The 12,236-nt window shown below is 35.4% G+C and overlaps 1 protein-coding gene across 1 annotated transcript; it reads right to left on the bottom strand.

Annotated features, from left to right (window-relative positions):
* Positions 1-517: 517 nt before the first annotated feature.
* On the bottom strand, positions 518-4,014 carry LOC106763315. Its single transcript, XM_014647516.1, has 7 exons — positions 3,904-4,014; positions 3,711-3,797; positions 3,409-3,603; positions 3,165-3,320; positions 2,727-2,873; positions 2,444-2,633; positions 518-720 (listed from the first exon to the last, which is right to left on the bottom strand). The coding sequence occupies exons 1-7, from the start codon at positions 4,012-4,014 to the stop codon at positions 518-520; spliced, it is 1,089 nt and encodes a 362-aa protein (XP_014503002.1).
* Between the last annotated feature and the right edge of the window lie 8,222 nt (positions 4,015-12,236).

The following is a 12,236-nucleotide window of genomic DNA, read 5'->3' as shown; positions in this document are numbered from 1 at the left end:
GTTTAGTATCAATTAAAACTAAAGTTAATTTACACTATATTAAGTGAGATATATAAATAAGGTTTAATAGGTTTGGAAGTCCCTATTTATGTAATTTTGTGTCAATTAAGTCGCTGTATTTTGAAATAGTTCAATTTAGTTCCTATTTATGAAAAATTAAAGCAAAAAAGTCTGTGCCGTTAAATTCTGTAAACGGTGTCAAAATTATGAACGGGTGGCTGGGTGGGCTGGCATTTGAAAAATACGTGGCACATTTTAATAGGTGGAGATGAAATTTTTTACTTTCTCTGTCGCCATGTCAACACAGTCCTTATGTGTTTAGCCAGGGACGACAGAGGGAAAGGCCTCCAGAAGAAGCTCCTCGGCGTGAGGNCGCGCTCCTGCTTTCCNNAGGATGCANTATACCATTGNCCNACCAATTGATCTGCTTGAATGGATTTACTGTTACCACTTGATCCACTATCTTAGTTAAAATACGAACCATTCCACAGTTTTTCTTCAAATGCTGGCTTAGCCTTCAAAAACCCCTGTCACCCAGTTCAAGGGCCATTGCTGCGGCAGCTTGTAGAGCAGCAAGCCAAAGACATCTGCAGTATGTGCTCACACCATGAACTGCGGCGGGACTAAGTGGGGCTTTTGGGATTTGCGAAGGGTTGGCTTCCGCTTCGCGAAGCGCGTAGGGGTTTGCCTTTTGTGGCTTCAATGTGCAAACTCCCATCACTGAAAGATCACAGATGAGAACCACTCAATCATTGGTCACGCCATTGCAGAGAAGCTTCCTCTGGGTCTTAGTGTTTCCTACGAAAGATTCGAACTTTGCAGAGGGTTTTAAACTTGCGATTTTGGTTTTTGTTTCTAGGTTCTTTGATTTTCTTGCAGGTTTCGAAATCCCTGAAGGAGGGGAATGGACAAATCTGGTTCGCATGATGGCTTTCTGTGTCGCAACGACATTATGCCTCGCTGGGTTTGCGTTAATGTTGGCACGATGAAGGTGGTTGTTGCGTTAATTGGAGATCGCGATTAGGGTTCGCTTAGTCTCGCAATTGGGTTTTCTGGGTTATTTCTAGGTTGCGCAATGGTGGAATGAATTGGATGATGATAGAGGTTGGGTTCGACTCACGGTAGTGAGGTAATGGTCGGCGAGGATGGTTGCGCGAGTGTGGTGGAGAATGGCGTTTTCGCAGTGGCTGTTGGGTTTCTACTAGATGAAGGTGCGAGACGATGATTCTGTGACAGCGACTTGGGTGTTGATATGCGTTGGAGAGGACGACTGGGGTTTGTGTGGAGATGATGATGACCTGTCAGGGTAGTAGTGATGTGGCAAGACTTTTTTTAATTAAAATATTATTTAAGTCCACCTCAGACATCAATTTTGACGCCGTTTGTAGAATTTAATGGTAGACCCTGTATTGCTTCAATTTTTCATAAATAAGGATCAAATTGAACTACTTCAAAATTCGATGACCTAATTGAAACAAAACTGCACAAATAGGGACCTCCGAACCTATTAAACCTATAAATAAATATAAAAGTTTTGTAAAATCAAATTAAGTTTAACACAAAATTAAGTTTTATGGAAATTGAGTTCAACACGACTCACAATATCATGAATGCTATTTACAATCCATCTAACCTATATTATTTACACCTTACGGAGAATCCAGTCTTGATAAATCTTCAACTCGATGATTCAAATTTTAGAGCATGGACATGAGTTTCTTAGATATGTAAAGTACAAGAGTTTTTTAAATATTTTAGAATTTCATATTTTCCTCAAAGTCATTTAGAGGATCATTATTCATCTATACCATACTCAGTCGCTATAGTTTTGGTGGGTGTAGGTTGCTCACCATCCTTGACCATCATTACTCACAATCATTGACCTTCATTACTCACTACGCTAATAGAAGATGGCGTCAGAGACTTGAAATTGTGAGAAAGAAAAAGGTGAAACAATAAAAGAAAAATAGACATTATGGACAGTCAAAATCCATCGAAAACTTTAAAATTTGTCAATAACAACTTTTTGGTAAATTTCTTACGAGTCTCAGTAACACCACTCGGCTTGAGGATTACACATAGGAGGTTAATAAAAACGATAACTGAGATTGAAGACAACGTAGAAAGACTAGTGATTAAATGTAAAGGAGTAGTTCTTGAACCATATTGATCCAAATATGAAAATGGTTAAAATAAACTATTTGAAATAATGATAGGTATAATATTTATTTTTTTGAAGTTCACATAAAAAAGGAAATTAATCAATCACCACAATTACCACCTGGTCCTCCAAATTGAAAAGAATATTCAAGATTTTTATGAAGATTACCATAGTAACTAAGACCAAAACAATTAGGTTTGTCTATGAATTTTTCTATTTGATAGTCTTCAGGTCCGTAATTATCTTTTGATGCATTTTTATAAGAGATTAATCTGAAATAACTTGCATGATGAAAGTGCATATCAGGAAAATGTCCAGATCCCATTGGAGGACTATTAGAACCTTTAGGAGTTAATGTTCTTCCACCCCACCCTACTTTATCTGCGGAATCCAAGCCGGAGAACAATTTTATAGGAAAATATCCAATATAAGAATCTTTTACACGTAACCACCAATTTTTAGTTAAAGGGTCCTGAAAAAGTATACACACACAATTTCGTCAAGAATTATCTCAGCTGAATGTATCATACATTATTGCATGAAAAATGTATTCCAATAACATTACCTGATTAATAGAAATGAGAAAATCAACAAGTGGTCCTCCATAAGAAGATACATTTGTAAAAGGTGCACCAACAAAAATAGCACCATGAGTCTGAACAAAACCTGGACATTTAAGATTGTAGCATCCCGTCTGATCGTAATTGTCTCTCTGTATATTTTTTTAACATTACATTCTATTTTTATTTTACATAAAGGCTTTGTAAATTAAAATAAAGTGAAGAATAATATTCATGTGAAGCAAAACTCAAACTTGATTTTCGTACCGTCCATGATATGTATAAATGGGTTAGATAATCACCATACAATTTCGGAGATACCTACATCAAATCGTTAGTTTAGAGAGGTATATATTGCTTTCTATATAAATAAACACAAATTAAATATTAAATATTGAATAATATTTATAGAAAATTGTATATAATAATAAAATTAAACTTACATGCCATCCAAGACTGATTTTGTTAAAAGGTCCGTTTTGAACCCATACATGAGAAAGGGACATTTGACTCTTAGTAACTTTTGGATTATAAATACTGTTTGTTCCTTTCACTCCATAATATGGACTAAATTTTGAAGAAAGAGCTACCTCTGCAAGCTACAAAGTTCATTTGGTTTTAAGTATTATACATATTTATAAAAATAAATCATGAAAATTTGAAATTCAGTCGAAGTAGAAAACATACATGAACACCAGGAATATCTTGAACAAAGATACTATTATTTAATAAACCTTTTTCACGAATCAAATCTTCTTTTGTTGTTCTTCGGACAGGAATAGTTCCTTTAGGACATTGGTCTTTGTCGAGTCCAAATATGTGTTTATCTCTTACATTCTTCATACTAGTTTTTCTAACTGGATTTCGAAAACTGGGTTTTCTCTATAATTAAACAACGCAAGTTTAAATTATATGTAGATGCAATTAAAGAAAGATTGAAAGATTAATACTACTCAAAAGAAATGTATACATTATAAATAAATATGTACCTGTAATTTATGATTCTTTAATAAAGGATGATCGAATGCTAGTTGTTTATTAATATCAATGCAATCAACAATGTCTCCATATTTTGTCTTCAGAATTTACATACAATAAACATAAAAGAATATTAATTTATATAATGTGATTAGATTTAACAAATAATGTATAAGGTAATTTGAATAGAAAATTATAAAATACCTGAATAACTTTGATAGAAGGCTTATTAATGAGATTTAGTTGTTGTTCCAGTTCCATATCTTCTTTGAGTGTATCTTGAATACAATGAACTCCAAGACTTGCAGTACTCATCACCAAATACAAAACAAAGATCAATATGTTAATCATCTTTTTAGACTATCAATTGCTTTCCAATAGCTCACCTTGCACACAGCAGCTAAGAATACTATTTAAAAGGTTTAATACACTTTTTGGATTCAATATTTGTAATAGTTATATAATATTTTCTTTTAGTTTCAATATTTGTCAATATAATCATTTTCATTTGTTAGATCAACGTTAACATTGTTTAAAGATAATAAACATAATATTATCAATATGCTAAGTTATTATTGTCCAAAAATATTAACATTTATTAACAAAAGAAATTACACTGACTTTATTAATAAATATTAAAATTAAGTAAAAAAATTGAAAAAAATTAAATAATTGAAAAGTGATATTCAACCTATTTAAAATTCAATATTAATGTTTTACATTTATTATCGTGACAGGTAAAGTTGAATATTCAACAACATTAAATATTATATTTATTATAGCATTAATAATAGAAAAAACAAACTGCTAGTTTAATAACTATTGGTTTAAAATCTCAGTTAGTCATTAAGTTTGTGAAAGAATTTTAACTGGGTCTTCTAATTTGTAATGGTGTCAATGAGATCATATTATTTGTAAAATTGAACAAATTTTACTTTAACCTTTTTAAGTTATGACTAATGGAATTAACTTGAAAACACGTGGAGTACATATAATATGTTTATGTGTATTGTTTTATTAGATGGATTTTGTTATTTAAATAAGGAATGTTTGACGTGACAGTTATTTTATTTTTAACTTGGAAATTAGAGATTTTATTTGGGAATTAAGAATTTGGAATTCGAAGATCATTAATCGGGACATTCTTCATCCAGTTTGGCCATGGGCCTCGTTGTCGGTTGCGGTCGAAATTTCGCCAACAACAGTCACTACTCAATTTTTCGTGTTCTTCGTTGTCGTGAGATTGGTGTTGATGATACTTGTGAAAAAAGGAGAGTGGACAGCCTCCTTGTCTGAGATTGGTGTTAATGACAACAAAGAAGGGATCGGTTTCCAAAACCAATGGTTGAGCAAAATCTGGTAATGCGAGAACTGGAAGTGTAGTCATGTGTAGCTTTAATTTTTTGAATGTTGCGTCTCCTTGTCTATTGACTGAAATTGAATATTGAACCTTCTAGTGTTACAAAGGCTATGAAAAATCGAAATTGGGTTTCAGTTATGAGACAAGAATATGATGCTCTTATTTACAAGGCTTGTGATCTGGTTTCTTTTACTCTTTACAGGAGAGCAGTTTGCTATGAATGGGTTTTTTGGATAAAAGAAAATGTTGATGGAACGATTAATAAATATAAAGCCATATTGATGAGATGTGTTTCATTTGAATGTTAATAATGCCTTTCTCAGTGGCACTCTTGACAACTCTTTTGCAGCTTAGTTCTCTGTCCAGCGAGTGTGATGCTTCTCTATTTACCTATCAGCATAACTCTAAAACAGCCAACATATTGATATATGTTGATGATATCATAATGACTCACAAATTGCACTCCTTTAAGTGAAACGGTGAGTTTTGCAGGGGTCTCCTATCTTCATTCTCATTTGCAATACACTTTCATTTTGAAGAGAAGAAAAGAACCCTCGAGTTAGGGCTTATTTGAGTGAGAAGAGGAGAACTCCACTAGATGTGTGCCACTGACCAGAGACCTGACCGGTGTCTTGACCGGAGCTGACCGGTGGAAATGAAGAGCTGATCGGATGGCTGGAAGTGGAGCTCGCGTAAGAAGAAAGAGGATCGTCCGATCAGAACCTCAAAGCGTCGAGAGCAAGCTTCCTTTTTCCCTCGTTCTTTTATTTTCGTTCATTTTTGTTTTCTTTCTTTTTCAGACCCTATATAATTGGGGTTCTGCTATGTACATAGAGATAGAGACAGACCAAGACACTTTTTACGCTATAATTCTTCGTTCTCTAGTTTAGGGTTTTATTCGCTTTTCTTAGAGTAGGGTTTGTGTTCGTGATTCTGGATTTCGTTGATGAGATTCATGGAACCGTGACAACTGTGAGCTTCTCATTCGGTGATCTCCGGTATCTTGTTTGTAATTTTCTATTTTCATGTGAATAAAGTTCTGTTCTGTGTACTTGTTCATATCTTTGTTTGTGTTGAATTTGTTATTGCTTTTGATTTCTATTATTGTTTAGAAAATGAATTGGATTCTAATTCTCTGCAATTTTATGATTCCTCTGGAATCAAATGACTCCACAGTGAGCATTCTTTATCGAGATGTCTTCTCAAGACAGAGTTGAGTTCAATGCAAAAAGATTCATCAGTTTTTTGTTTTCATTTTTCTCTTTCTACTGGTTCTTGTGATTGTGTGCTGTTATTGAACCGTGTTTGATAATTTTGAAGGAAAACATCCATAATATTACATCTGTTTGGAAGTAATAGGACCCTGGATTGGGCTTAGATTTTCAAGAGGTCTTCTTGAGAGATGTTAAGCTTCATAGTTGTCTGACTAAGTCCAATTTCAGTGTTGTGTTTCAGTTCTTGTGAAACTATGCATTGGTTGAGTAATTGAGTGAGAATTTCCACTTTAAGTTCTGAAACATGAACTAAAAAGACCTTGTGATGGGCTTAACTTTCTCGGAATGTCTTTGTGAAAAGGAATTGAGACTCTTTAATTCAATCCATTGCACATTTATCTCTATTATTTGATTTTGTCTAATATCTTTAATCCATTGCACATTTATCTCTATTCTTTGATTTTGTCTAATATCTTTAGTTTGTTCCTTTACCTTTTACATTCCTGTTGAATTGATGTTTAGTATAGGATGTACTGTTCTGATTAGTTGGATATTAAGTGCTCATTTTGATTGAAGTTCGTTGAGGTTCCTTTATTTTGCTTTTAATTGAAATAGATGTAGAATGTTGATATTGTTTCTTCTGAAGTTTAATTTCTTTTTTATTTTAGAATTGTATAGATTTAGGATTTATTTTGTTTTAGTTACTGTTAGAATTTTATGCATTGTCAAGTTGTATCTTTTCATGACTGTAGTTTAGAGTAGGTTTTATTTTTTTTACATTTTATTTCTTTAATTTCCTTTTAAACATATTCTTCTTCTTTACTATTTCTTCTCAATTTTTTTGTTTTTAATTAGATTTTATTTTCCCCACCTTGCATTAGTTAATAGTAAATAAATAGGTAGTAAATAAGTAGAATAAGTACAAGACCTTAACTATACACTTTAATCTTAATAAGCTGAGTCCTAGTATTGATATTCTAGTTGNATACACTTTAATCTTAATAAGCTGAGTCCTAGTATTGATATTCTAGTTGCCCTATGCTACATTAGTGGGGACCAATTCTTTGTTCTCTTTTTGTGCGACCAAATCGAGTTTAACAACCACCCTTTGTAAAACCAGAAAAACTTAGAGGAAACTAATTCTCACCGCTCAGAAATCAGGGATCCAAATATTATGTTGTTGATGACCAAACCAAAAATGACTATAGATTAACCACCCCGAAGTTTCCCAAAACCTCCACTACAGATGTACTCTTGTCAATCGCCTGAATAAAGAGAAAGTTGATGTAGGCAAATGGAGTTCCCAAAAACTTAAGCAGCAAGAAGAGAAAAACCCAGTAGAGGAGGTCGTTGTTCTTGTTTCCAGGAAGTTGGCTGTTGAAAGCAGAAATTCATTCGTCTTTGCCTTGCAGGCAAGTCCATTCACCTTCACACCTTCACACAAATAATTACACACCACTAGTTATTGCAGAAAATGAGGCAAATCGAAACCAAATTGAAGGTAAAAGAAAAGGCACAACAGAAGTTGACGCAAATTAAAACCAAATCGAAACCAAATCCTACTCCTAATCGAAACCAAATATCCAAGGCGTAGGCAAAGGAGAAGGCAAGAACATTCCTAATCGAAACCAAGTCCCAAATCCCAAATTAAGAACGCAAGAACAAGACCCCAAACCCTAAATCGAAACCCTATAACGCAATGCACTGCCGCTAAACTTTGATAGACCGAGACATTCTCCTCCTTGCGAGAAAGAACCAGAACCGAGAATGATTTGGGGAAGAAGGGAGGCTCCTGCAAGGCCAAACCAGAACAACGAGAATAAAATATAAAGGTTGATGTCTCCCTTTCTTGTGAACCCGGGACAAAAAAGAGAGAAGAAAGAAGCTGGAGTTTGAACCCTCGCAGAAAGGCCACCGCTACAGGACGCCTTTGTCGTGACCTCACCGCGCCCTCGTCATGACCGCGCCACGACCTCGTCGCGTCCTTGTCGTGCCTCGCCGCGCTCGCTGCCAACGTTGAGTCTGCCACGATGAAGAAAAAGAGCAAAAGCTTCAACCTTTTAGATTTCGCATGATGAAGAGAAAGCTTCTAGATCTCGCGAGAAAGGATCCGAGGGCACCAAGTTTACACCTTTATGCATAACCTATTACCTCGTTCTACCATTGACCGAGGCAATACAACCATTACGTCTCATTTAAGTACCAACTCGATGCCTATGCTCCTATAAAAAAGTTAAAAAAAATTAGAAATGGTATTTTTGGTAATTTTCTTCACCTTATACGCCTCGATTCTATAATAACTGAGGCATAAACAACTTTATACACCGGTTCTGCAACAACCTATGTCGTAGTGCAGATATGCTTCGGTCCACCGTTAACCAAAGTCTATTTGGTGAGGTTAAACACCCTTTTTCACTAGTGTTTGCGTGAATAATGGAGGCACATACACAATTTATTCCTTTGAATGGAGAAAATTATCACTTATGGAAAGGCAAGATGAAGGACTTGCTATTTGTGAAAAATTTGCATCTTCCTGTTTGTGCTTCCAATAAGCCGGAATCCAAGTCAGATGAAGAATGGGATTTTGAACATCAACAAGTATGTGGATTTATCACGCAGTTTGTTGATGATAATGTTTATAATTTTGTTGTTAATGAGACACATGCGAGAAGCCTATGGGATAAGCTTGAGTCCTTGTATGCCTCTAAGTCAGGGACTAATAAATTATACTTGGTGAAAAATTTTGTGGAGTTGAAGTACAAGGAAGGAACTCCTGTTTCAAATCACTTGAGTGAATTTTAAGGACGCTATGATCAATTAGCTGAAGTTGGTATAAAATTTGATGATGATCTATTGGGCTTATTCCTATTAAACTCTTTACCGATTCGTGGGAGACATTCCGGATTTCCATGATAAGTGTTAACCCTAAAGGTGATATATCTTTGCAAATGGCAAAGAGTGGTGCTCTTAATGAGGAGATGAGAAGGAAGACACAAGGTACTTCATCTTATTCAGAAGTGCTTATTACAGAGAATAGGGGGAGAAGCCAGAAGAAAGAACAAAACAGTGATAGAGATAAAAGCAGGAGCAAGTCCAAGTCTCGGTGCAAGAATGTGGAGTGTCACTATTGTCACAAAACAGGGCATATCAAGAAGAACTATTTTTTTTGGAAGAAAGAGAACAAAGACAAAAAGGGTAAGCAAAGAGAAAGAGATAATGATGATGGTGATCGTGTTACTACTACTACATGTGGTGACCTTGTTTGTCTTCGTGATTATGACACTATTAATCTTGTATCTGATGAGAACATGTGGATAATTGATAGTGGTGATACATTGCATGTTACATCCAGGAAGGAGTTCTTCACATCTTATACACATGGTGATTTTGGAGTATTGAAGATGGGTAATGATGGGGTGTATAAGGTTATTGGTGTTGGTGATGTTCACTTGCAAACCAACATGGGGATGCAATTGTTGTTTAGAGGAGTTAAACATGCTCCAGATGTTCGCTTTAACTTGATTTCTGTGCAGGTACTTGATGATGGTGGATATGATAACCACTTTGGTTCTGGAAAGTGGAAGCTCACCAAAGGTAACTTGATTATGGCTAAAGGGGAGAAAAACTCTAAGCTTTACTGGACAAAAGCTTTGGTTTCTAAAGATAGTGTTAATGTCGTGTATATAGAGTCATCTCTGTGGCATAGAAGGCTTGGGCATATCAGTGAAAAGGGACTTAACTGCTTAGCTAAAAAGGATGTCCTCTTAGGATTGAAGAATGTAGAGTTGGAGAAATGTTCTCACTGCATGGCTGGTAAACAAACCAGAGTATCCTTGAAGAAGCACCCTCCCTCCAGGAAGTCAGAGTTGCTTAAATTGGTGCATTATGATGTTTGTGGCCCATTGAAGGTAAAGTCTTTTAGTGGTGCATTTTACTTTGTTACTTTTATTGATGATTGTTCCAGGAAGCTTTGGGTTTATGCACTACAGAGAAAAGACAAAGTGTTGGACAAATTTAAAGAATTCCATGCTTTGGTGGTGACTATTGTGGACAATTTAATGCTTATTGTAGACAATATGGTATTGCACATGAGAAGACTCCTCCCAAAACTCTTCAGCTGAATGGTTTAGCGGAGAGGATGAACAAGACATTGATTGAAAGAGTTAGGTGTATGCTTTCTGAAGCAAAATTGCCTGAGCATTTCTGAGGTGAGGCATTGTTTACAATAGTGCATTTTAGTAATCTAAGTCCTGCAGTTGCTTTGAACTATGAGGTGCTAGACAATGTTTGGTTTGGCAAGAATGTTACTTATGATCATTTACATGTCTTCGGTTGTAAAGCATTTGTTCATGTTCCGAAGGATGAAAGATCCAAATTGGATATAAAGACAAGGCAATGCATCTTTATTGGTTTTGGTCAGGATGAATTTGGCTACAATTTGTATGATCCCGTTGAGAAGAAAGTTGTTAGAAGCCGTGATGTGCAATTCATGGAAGATCAAACCATTGAAGATATTGATAAGGTGGAGAACTCTACACCTAAGGAAGATGGTAACGTGGCTGATGTTGATCCAATTCGATTGTCTATTAATGATTTGGATATTGATGTTCATGATGATGAACAACATGGTGATATTGATAATCAGCAGGTTGAGGATAGCTTGGATGTTCCTATTGATAATGTTGATGAAGAGGAACATGATGTCTCACACGATGAGAGTCTTTGTGATGTACCTAAGCTACCTGAAGCTCAACCCAGAAGATCTGACAGGCCAAAAAAACCTTCTAAGAGGTATGTTAAAATGCTTTTTGGTCGCACAAAAAGTCAACAAAACCTAATCCCCACTAATGTAGCATAGGGCTGATTAGGGATCAATCCAAGGACTTGGCAAAATCAAGTTTAGAATAATAGAATTAAACCTAATTACTATTTACTAAAAACTAAAACTGGTGGGGAGAAAAATTGTAAAACTGAAATCTAAAAAAATGAAACTAACTGTCGCAACCGAAAAAATCGCGACGGGACGACGACCCAAAGAAAAACTATTTGAAAAAATGTTTTGGAGTCGCCACCATAGTTTATTCTGGAAAACTACGGAAAAACCATAAAATGACAAGGCAAGGTCTGCGAAAACCGAAATTCGGGTTCGGGAATCGGTTACGTGTAGGGAAGGTATTAGCATCCTACAACGCCTGCCCTAAGGCAGTACCTTTAATTAAATGCGCGAATAAAGATATGTTTGCAAAATGTTTAACTATCCCAAGAACAACAAAATAAAGAAACAAAAATATTTTTTAGGTTTTTGGGCCCGACAAGGATTGACCTTGCTCCTACGTATTCTCAGTCACACTGAGAAATCAGGGTTACGTAGTTCTTTCAGAGAGATTGATTGTTTGAAGATGTTTTTAGTTTTTGAAGATTTTATATTTTTTGTATTTTTATATAGAAAGAGAAAAGGTTTTTAGCACAAGGCCTACGCGAGCGGTCGCACGTGTGCTTAACCCTTTTCAAAATATTTTTGTTTGATTTTTAATTTTTGGTAAAAGAAAAGGTTTTCAGCACAAGGCCTACGCGAGCGGTCGCACGTGTGCTTAAACCTTTTCAAAATATTTTTGTTTGATTTTAATTTTTTAAAAGAAAAGGGAAAATGTTGTCCGCACAAGGCCTACGCGAGCGGTCGCACGTGTGCTTAAACCTTTTCAAAATATTTTTATTGACTTTGAATTTTTAAAAGAAAAGGGAAAAGGTTTTCAGCACAAGGCCTACGCGAGCGATCGCACGTGTGCTTAAACCTTTTCAAAATATTTTTATTGACTTTGAATTTTTAAAAGAAAAGGGAAAGGGTTTTCAGCACAAGGCCTACGCGAGCGGTCGCACGTGTGCTTAAACCTTTTCAAAATATATTTTTATTGATTTTTAATTTTTAAAAGAAAAGGGAAAAGGTTTTCAGCACAAGGCCTACG

Source organism: Vigna radiata, chromosome 6, assembly GCF_000741045.1.
Source record: "Vigna radiata var. radiata cultivar VC1973A chromosome 6, Vradiata_ver6, whole genome shotgun sequence".
NCBI classification, from domain to species: Eukaryota; Viridiplantae; Streptophyta; class Magnoliopsida; order Fabales; family Fabaceae; genus Vigna; species Vigna radiata.
Note: the sequence above shows the minus strand (reverse complement) of the source record. Positions and strands in the feature narration are given on the sequence as shown.

Excerpts from the sequence above, each read along its gene's own strand:
- LOC106763315 (XM_014647516.1), bottom strand. The coding sequence starts at position 4,014 with ATGAGTACTGCAAGTCTTGGAGTTCATTGTATTCAAGATACACTCAAA. Across the intron at positions 3,798-3,903 it reads CTTCTATCAAAGTTATTCAG|ACAAAATATGGAGACATTGT; the intron begins GTATTTTATAAT and ends TAAATTCTGAAG. Across the intron at positions 721-2,443 it reads TATGCACTTTCATCATGCAA|TGATGGGAGTTTGCACATTG; the intron begins GTTATTTCAGAT and ends GTGATCTTTCAG.